The sequence below is a fragment of the Camarhynchus parvulus genome, chromosome 4A (assembly GCF_901933205.1).
Source record: "Camarhynchus parvulus chromosome 4A, STF_HiC, whole genome shotgun sequence".
NCBI classification, from domain to species: Eukaryota; Metazoa; Chordata; class Aves; order Passeriformes; family Thraupidae; genus Camarhynchus; species Camarhynchus parvulus.
This window is the reverse complement of record NC_044600.1, coordinates 4,892,386-4,901,794: the sequence shown is the minus strand read 5'-3', so window position 1 is coordinate 4,901,794 and position 9,409 is coordinate 4,892,386. Positions and strand designations below refer to the sequence as shown.

The 9,409-nt window shown below is 43.0% G+C and overlaps 1 protein-coding gene across 1 annotated transcript; it reads left to right on the top strand.

Annotated features, from left to right (window-relative positions):
* The first annotated feature begins 1,670 nt into the window (after positions 1-1,670).
* TENT5D (terminal nucleotidyltransferase 5D) lies at positions 1,671-2,846 on the top strand. The gene has a single exon (XM_030967771.1). The coding sequence runs from the start codon at positions 1,671-1,673 to the stop codon at positions 2,844-2,846; it is 1,176 nt and encodes a 391-aa protein (XP_030823631.1).
* Positions 2,847-9,409: the final 6,563 nt, after the last annotated feature.

The window sequence follows — 9,409 nt, the reverse complement described above, 5'->3', positions numbered from 1 at the left end:
GAGTAAGCATGGAATTCTAATGAATATTCAATGGTGAAATCATTAGATGTAGAATTGGCAGTACTGTGAAGGGCAATTTCTCTTCTTTTCAGTTCAAATGTTGTGTCCTCTAAATACTTGCAGGAAAAATGTGGATATTTCTGAATACACCTGAAAGCATACCTGATATGGGTGTGGAATTATGCACTATATACATGATGCCAGGAGCTCCGTGGCTGTGCCAGACCTGTGGCACTGATTCCAAGACCTTCACACTGTCAATTAAATTCCCAACTTCAGTCCTGCTTTAGCCAACTTTTAAAACATTCCTTCAGCTTCAAACATCTGGTTAGTCCCATTCTTTGTCATGAGGCCAGGAAAGTGCTTGGAATTACATGTGCTCCTGATCAGCTTAATGGGAGCTGAAATTCCAGCAGAAGTATGTGAACTAGAGCTGTGCCATATTCCCAAGCCATTTGGCAGCTCACAAGTTACTTGAGATTACTAAAATATTCCAGAATGTGGAATCTGAGGGCGAGGGAAGAGGAATGTATGACAACGTACATATGGAGTCACCACTGGTTAAGAAACAACAGTGGGGACTTTTCAGTAGTGTTGTTTCTTAGTATGATTTTACTTTATTTTTATCCTTGAGCTTTGGCTGAAAGAATATGTTTGAGCCATCTGGCTGCAGAAACACTCGGGGGTGTGTCGGAAGCAGGTTCTGGGTGCTGGCAGACTCCCAAAGCAACTTCTTGCACCCAGCTGGTGCCTCACTGAGACCCTTCAGATGCCACCTGGCCACCACCTGAGTGTCTCATCTCCTTGTTAAACGTGATGCTATGAATTCAAGATATCATTTTAAACTGAGGAATTCCCAAAGCTGAGCTTTATATCCCATGTATTCTATAGGTGCTTCTTTCTTGAGGTCCTTTTTCCACAAGACTGGAAGGGGTTTTCTCACCAGATCTGCAAACCACAACTTGCAGCATTGGTACATCAATGTAAAACATGGCTTATGGCTTAGAAGGGAAATATTTTCCATAGAAACATCATGGAAACAACTTGACAATTATCAGATATCCAGTCCTTAAACCACAAGTGATATTAAAGGATGAGTGTGTTTAGATGATCCATAGAGACCAAAGTTCATCCAAGGCATATGGCTGGATGAACAGGGAGCAGTTTGCAACATTCCTGGTTTTCACAAAAAACCTTCTGGTCTTTTAGTACTTTTAAGTATTCAAGTCACTGAAGATCAAGGGAGATGTCTAGGCAGGACAGGAAGAACAAATTTGCTCATTTTGCTTATTTTATCTCTTCATGGTGAAATTTATTTGGAGTTCCATTAGAACCACCAAGTACTTCGTATTATTAACCTTCGAGTAGTTTTAAATTGGGTCTGTATGGTTTGCTGCATTTACTTTGAGTCATGGGTTATACAATAACGTGATGGCTTCTCAGCAGGATTAAAACCTGAGTACATTAAAATTCAATTAAAAGCCTGTGACAAGTGCAGTGGTTGACTCAGACTGTTAACTGGGGTTGTGTCTCTAAAATGAACAGCTCTGTCACTACACTGAGGGAGGAAGTTTGGTATAACCAAGTGAAATGTCCTCTCTGGTATTCCAGAAAGTTCTAACATTTGTCTCTAATTCCTCTTTCTCCCTGTTTAGCCAACCAATACCACAATGACTGAGGACTTGGACCACAGATTCAGTTATCTCACCTGGGATCAGATTAAAATCCTGGATCAGGTTTTGACTGAGGCTATACCTATTCATGGGAGAGGAAATTTTCCAACCCTGGAGGTAAAGCCGAAGGATATAATCCATATGGTAAAGGAGCAGCTCATTGAGAAGCAGATCCATGTCAGGGACATCCGCCTGAACGGTTCCACTGCCAGTCACATCCTGGTGAAGCACAATGGCACCAGTTACAAGGACCTGGACATCATTTTTGGAGTGGAACTTCCCAGTGAGCTCGAGTTCCAGGTGGTTAAGGAAGCAGTTCTCAATTGCCTATTGGACTTCTTGCCAAAATGCGTTAACAAGCAAAAAATCACGGCTCAGACCATGAAAGATGCCTACGTGCAGAAGATGGTCAAAGTCTCCACCGACCACGACCGCTGGAGCCTCATCTCCCTGTCCAACAACAGCGGCAAGAACGTGGAGCTGAAGTTCGTCAGCTCGCTGCGGCGGCAGTTCGAGTTCAGCGTGGACTCCTTCCAGATCATCCTGGACTCCATCCTGGCCGTCTACAGAGCCTCAGACCAGCCCCTGACACAGGACTGCCACCCCGCCGTCATCGCCGAGAGCATGTACGGGGACTTCAACCAGGCCATGGACCACCTGAAATACAAACTGATCTCCACCCGCAACCCGGAGGAGATCAGGGGGGGCGGCCTCCTCAAGTACAGCAACCTCCTGGTCCGTGACTTTAAGCCGGCGGATGAGGCTGAAATTAAATCTCTGGAACGTTACATGTGCTCCAGGTTCTTCATTGATTTTCCCGACGTTGCCGAGCAGCAGAGGAAAATCGAGTCCTACCTGCGCAACCACTTCATCGGGGAGGAGAAGAGCAAGTACGACTACTTGATGACCCTGCGTGGGGTGGTGAACAAGAGCACAGTCTGCCTGATGGGGCACGAGCGAAGGCAAACCCTCAATATGATCACAATCCTGGCTTTAAAAGTGCTCGGAGAACAGAACATCATCCCCAACGCGGCCAACGTCACGTGCTACTATCAGCCTGCTCCCTATATCAGTGACAGAAACTTCAGCAACTACTACATTGCCCATGGGCAACCCCCTGTGTTCTACCAGCCGTACCCTTTCCACATACAGCTACAGAGCGGGATGGTGTAGGAGCGCTCCAACCTCCAAGCCCTCACCGCTCCTCTCTTTCCAGTTCTTTCCTTTATAAAGGCCTCATTAAAGCGAGTTTTATCAGCACTTTTGAGTTAAGGACATATTTTTGTGCAAGTTGCCAAAGTTGTTTGGTTGGTCAATGTCTAACTCACCGTTAAGCAGGTGAAATAAGTGAAGCGTCTGTCATTCGTGAAGTGTTTATACCTTGATGTGTGTTTGGGCTGTATTTTTTTGCAATGAAAAGAGAAGGATATAAATTATTCTAATTTTATAAAAATGAAATGCACTAAGTTCTGGGTTCTAAAAAAAAAATTCTTAAGAAAAATTTAAATGGTATCAATGAAAACTGAAGCCAATGAAATACCTCTCTGTAGAAATGCCTGATGTTAGAAAGGACGGTGCTCTGGGTATGTCGAAGTCAATCATCCCTTGGTTTTATTCATGCAGTTCCAGCAACTTTTATTTGCAGCACCCTTGAAAACACGCATTGCTGGGTCATCTCTTGGTGGCTAATCATTCCTCAGGTCAGTCAGAGACTCGGGGTCACTCCCCTCCCCAGAGTACTGGTTTGTACTGATGAGCAGGAAATGCCCCCACCAAGAGCAGACTCAGCATTTTGTGTATCTGAAATTTCCACTGATCCCAGGGAAAGATTTGGCTGCTCACGTCAGGCAGCCTCAGAGCCCAGGATCTGCCTCATAGATAACAAAAGCTGTAAGAGGCACACAACTACTCTGATTAAATTGGTTTTGAAAACCAAGGCAAGAGGACGAAAAAGGAGGTGAAAATTGAGCAGAATGGGCTCACTTTCTATCACTAATTTGTTATTGATCACAGCTGCTTTAATGCACAACAGAGTCAGGAAAAAACTCCAAAAGCCCAGGACTGGCGCTATTTTTAGGTAAATTAAAAAAAATCCTTGGCAGTGGCATTTGAAAAACTATTTTATACTGGTAAAGTCCTGTCTGTGTTTAGATACCTGCACACATCCACCAGTAGCAAACGAGGATTTACGATCAGGAAGCTAAACATGAATTATACATTTGTGTGTATGTGTGAGTGTTTACCAAAGATAAGTTTTAAACATGTCACATAAGTGCCTCCCTGTGCCAGTTGCTCCATGAAATGCTGGAAATGGTGCCAGAGAGCTCCTAAATTATGGAAAGGGAAACATGGAAAGGGAAACATGCCCTGGGGTTGCAGAGTGTTTGTAGCAGTGACGGGCGGAGGGTTTGTTCCAGGATGAGCAGGTTTGGGACAGAAGGATCTCAGGTGGGGTCAGCAAAACCAAACTTAGGAAAAGGAATATGGAACAAGAAATACTAGCAGGAAAAGGAGGTTTGGAAGGGGTGTGGGTATAAAATGGGAACAGCCAACTGGAAATGCAAGATGTAGAGTTTCTTACATCGACTTTGTGTGTCGCTGTGTTGTCCCTGTCACTGTTCATCCTCATCTCCTGCTGCTCCAGGGCAGTGGCTGCATTGCATCCATTTACAACAGGTGTCAGGCCTTGGGAATGTCTTCTACTTGGGCACAAGAGTTTGATTTATTTTGTGGAGAAATATAGTCCATAAATGTGCTGTTTTGAATCAAACATTTCTAAATTTTCTAAGGTCTGTGAAGTCCGATTGCCAGTGAAATGTAGCTTCTCTTTCCCCCATTCTATTCCTGTACATTTGAACAAAGAATTGTTCAAAGACCATCGTCACTAAAGTCAACTTTTTTCTGTAAAATACAGTGCAAAAATTTGGTATTTCTACAACATAAGAAGGGTTTGCTGATGAATCTTATTCATTTTGTGATGTCTTTCATGAATAGAGTACTGTTACTTTTGCTGATTTTTCAGGTATGTCCAATTTGGTGTCTGAAAGCACACTTTATTCCACTTCCACTAAGATATTTCTATTAGTTAAACTATAATTAATAAAACCATCAATTCTAATTGCTCTGTAATCAGCTATGGTAACACCATGTTTGCATGAAAGCACTTCTAGGGAATTCCCCCTGTCAGGAGCAAAATGGAGTGAGACATGGTGGATTCCTTTCATTTCTGTTTTAATTGAACTGTCAGGATGACAAAGGGAACCTTTCCATTTTGTTTGGTGTTTGCCATGTTAAATAGCACTGTGAAATTCTGTAAGAGCCTTACATGGGTCATGTCCCTGCTACTGCTTGGGATCTGCAGGGATGAGGAGCTGAGAGCTGGGCTGGGGAATCTGTGGGAATCAGGCATCCAAATGCCTTAAATTTCAGGGGGAAGGGGGCTCCAAATCTCTTTAGATTTGTTGGAAAGTCTCAGTCCATCTGCACTGACCTGTGACCTTAATGTAGTGTTGCCACATTGATTTATTACTCCTCCACTCCTGGTGTCCGTGGTTGCTGGGTGGAAAATGGTTTGATCTTCCCAAGAAGCAGGGAACAGGTCAGGAAGGAAGGAGCATTTTCAGCATGTCTTGCATGGCCAGTGATCCGAAACCCAGAAAAATTCTTCACTAAGGTGTTCTCTAACAACAAGTAGAAACATGCCTTGAGTAAAGCACTAAAATACTTTTAAAATCAGATATTGTGGAAGTATCAGGAGTGGTGAACTCGCTGTGGATTTGTATAAACCAGCCTGTGCACTTGTACAGAACTTTATTTAAATATATATTGAATTCTGTCACCTCTCTGTTGATCCAGGTTAGGTAAGGAAGGGCTCAGCCGAAGTCCATGGAGCTGGTGGGAAGAACCCACCTGGCTGCAGTGGGCTTTGTACCCCAGGAAAGAGGAAAGACTTAGGGGAGCACCTGCAGGCAAAGGTACAAAGACATCAATATGCAAAAATCTCTCAGGTATAAATAAACCCTTTAAATTTATGGAAAAAGCTCTTATATTTCTTACCTAGAGGTAGTTCCGTTCTGAAGGTTGAGGTTGTGATTTTGTATATGTAAGCATATATATATATATATATATGTAATTTATTTAGCCTTACATATATAAAATCTCATGTATCTACACTTACAGGGGCAATTAACAAAACCTGATGGTTTTAATTATTTCCTTCCAGATGTTCTATTGATACCTGGCAGCAGTAATTAACCTGAAGGGGTTTTTTTTTGTTCAAGGTCATAATGACTCTGTAAAGTAATATTAAAAAGGGGATGATGTATTGACTGCTGATTGCAAAACACTGATATCAGTGTGTAGGATGAAATATTGGAACCTCTTCTCCAGTTGTTACTGATTTTATCATGTGCAGATCTAAATCTACAAAGAATTGAGAGTTTTCTCAGTGCCAGTCTCCTGAGCTTCATGTTTGCATTATAATTATATCTCGTTGTTACAATCTGTTCAATGACTATAATGCCTGGAAATTGTAATGCTGATTTTATTTAATCACAAAACTTCTTAGGGTTTACAGCTTAATCTAATGTTGTCAGGACCTAAGTGTTACAGTTTCAAGTGCTTTCCTTAAAAAAAAAAAATGTCCTTTGAATTTTGTGTTTTGTTGTAAAAGGTCTATTTGAAGCAAATACTTTATGGTAGTTCCTTTAAAATGTATTTTGTGAGCTTTATACTCGACACATTACAGAGGTTTTTGCAATGGATAAAAGAAATGCAAATTGTGCTCAGTGGAGGTGTTGCCTCTCCGTGTGTTACCTGTAGCCTGAGGATCTGTGAGGGGATTTGGGTGGTGTTAGAGGAGTTACAGTGATAAATTGGAAATAAATTTGGAGTTATTCAGGTGTGGATTCAAGATGAGCTGCAGAAATACCTGGAGAAAGGAGGGCAGCGAGCTCCGTTTTGGTTTGATCCTTTTTCTATTAAATAGTCACATGGAAGGGCGTTCAGGACAAAGCTGTTGCAGATGAAATATTCCTCTTAATGTGCCATCTGAAGCTGTGGAAAAAAATATTGTAATGCTACAAATGTGTAAGAATCCCACCAATTTGTAGGTCATTAGTCCACGGTGTTGACTGGTGCCTTTGGGTATCTGGGGGGTGATCATTAAAAGAACATTTTATTTAACCTGTGGTTTCCTGTAATCCCTTCATTGCTCCAGCTGGAGCAGGCAGGTTTCTCCAGGAAGCCAACCTGGAGTGTGGTAACTGCAAGAGAGATGAAAATTTGGTTGCAGCTCCTCAGGTGGATACAGCACAGGCTCAGATTCAGCCGGGCAGACCCACAGGGAAGGTTCTAGAAGGGTTACCATGGATCTCCCATCCCTTGGAATGGCTCTGTGCTCCTCGGCACCAGGCTTGTGTCAAATACTCACATTTGAAGTGCCTACATCTCTATATTTATATAATAAAAACCTCACTGTCTGCTGGGTCAATAAAATTAATACTTCAGTGAGAAAGGATTGGAGTTACACATGCACATCCCCACAAATCTGATCCCATATTTATCCGGGATTTCTGGTGATGTTGGGCCAAGGTCAGAGAAACTCCCACAAACCCGTGAGTTTTAGCTGAGCAACATAACCACACTCATCACAGTTACATTCTGGTTGTTTACTTGGATTTTCTGGGTTTGGGATTTTTAGGGTTTTTTTGTTGTTGTTGTTTTTTCTTTCATGGGCTGGGTTTTGCACTACTGCTCATTAATTCAGAGTATTTAAAGAGGACAAGACAATATTGCTCTTTCTCTGTGGGAGGTGTCATAGCTGTTGAATCCCATGGACTCTCAGAGTCTTACAGAGGGGGAGCAGGAACATTCCAGAGGTTTTGACCCCATGTGAGAGCTTGGAAATTCCCAATTGGCTCAAAATGGCCCTCAGTGTTTTCCCTGGCTCCACTCAGCTCTTCCTTGGGCACCGGAGCCATCCCAGGGTGTGGGAGGGCAGCGAGACCCCTGCACACCAGGGAAATATTTTTTCCTCAATTTTATCCAACATTGCTCAAAACAGGGTTTTTTCACCCCTTTTTCACTGTGCAATGGGTAAATTTTTGTAAAAGCCCTCCCATTATTTTAACCAGCAAACGCCATTTAATAATAATTTCATTTTCTGACTGGTTTCTTTAATACAGTTGGATTTTTGAGAGTTTGCCTCAATAAAATGGGAAGTGGGGGATTGAGAAGGCAGCACATATAGGGGAGTTTCCCTTCCTTAAATATTCACCAGATGCTTTCCTGAGGAATTCAAAATCTGAGGAAATACATGAAGCTGAGAGAGCTGCTTTGTGTTCTAGTCCCTGCCACCCCCATTCTTTCTGCTCCGTCAATCCCCATCATTAAATACCATTTCATAAGCAAGTGATTTTCTTCTTCTCAGCTGCCTCCATATTCAGCTCCATTTCATCCTGTGCCATTGCAGAACCTGTGCCTCGGAAATCACAATTAGTTACCATGGAAAGCAACTCAAGACCGTAATAAATACACTCGAAGGCTGCTTACTCTGCCTAGGATTCCAAAATAAAAGTAAAAATAAGTCCTCTGGAGAACTGGATGCAGATCATGGATGTTTACGGGCATTGTGTGCTTGTACATCCCCAGGTTAATGTCATTTTTGTTTCATTTTCCTCCTGTCTGGGTTCATGGGAACAGCAAACCCCTCCATGATGCAGCCCCACTCCTTCCCAAGCCCACCCTCCAACAGGAGCCCCTTTCCCCCGTCCTCTATTTCATTTTCCTATAAATACTCCCCTCCTGTTGTTGGCAGGAGTTTATTCACACTCCTCCTGGTTTGCTGCTGGGGCAGACAGGGACAGGGTGCTGCCCATGTGTTCCTGGATTTCTGCACACACAAACCCAGCAGCATTTCCACGTCCCAGGAGCTGCCCAGGGCTGGCTCTGCCCTCCTGTTTTCCCCATGGAGCAGCAGGAGAAGGACAATTCCCAGCTCGAGATGATGAGACCCTGCAGTGCCCTCACCATTCGTGCCAACAATTTCTTCCTCCAGCGTTCCCTCAGCTCCTGACATTTCCCAGACAATGGGCTGGAATTGCAGCTCGTGGTTCTGTCTCAAGGATCCAACTGGATGTTGGAATAGATCCCTTTATATTGTCCTGCTTATCCCTGGCTGTTCCCAGGGAATGGCATTGCCCAAGCACAGATCAGGATTCACCACCAGCCTCGAATGTCTGATTTACCCCCAGACCAGGAGAAAAGCTGTGACCTTCCCATGTTAAAGTACCCACAACTCATTTCACATCCTTAAAATTGATTTAAACCAAAATTCCATCCCAAACACTCAGCTGTGGAACATAACAATCATTTAGACCTTGAAATACTTGTATCCAGTGAATGAATTCCTCAACTCTTTTTGCAGGAAAAACAAAGCGTCACCAGTGTTTTTATCCAAGATGTGATCCAGGCAGGTGTGCTGTGCTTCTTTCACTGAGACACAGCCCTGGGTACATTTAAGTGCTTTCCTGAATGAAATGGGATTGGTTCCACATTGTTTCTAAGTAACATAACAAGAAAACAGGTTCTAGGACAAAAACTAAGGAATATCTCTGGGAGAAAGTGGTTTAGGTAAAACCAATCTGTGAACGTACAAAGCAAGGGGTGCTCAACACCTGTGGGCAGCCAAGGAAGAAGAATCCCAGCCTGGAAGTCTTATATTATTTTTTTTTTGT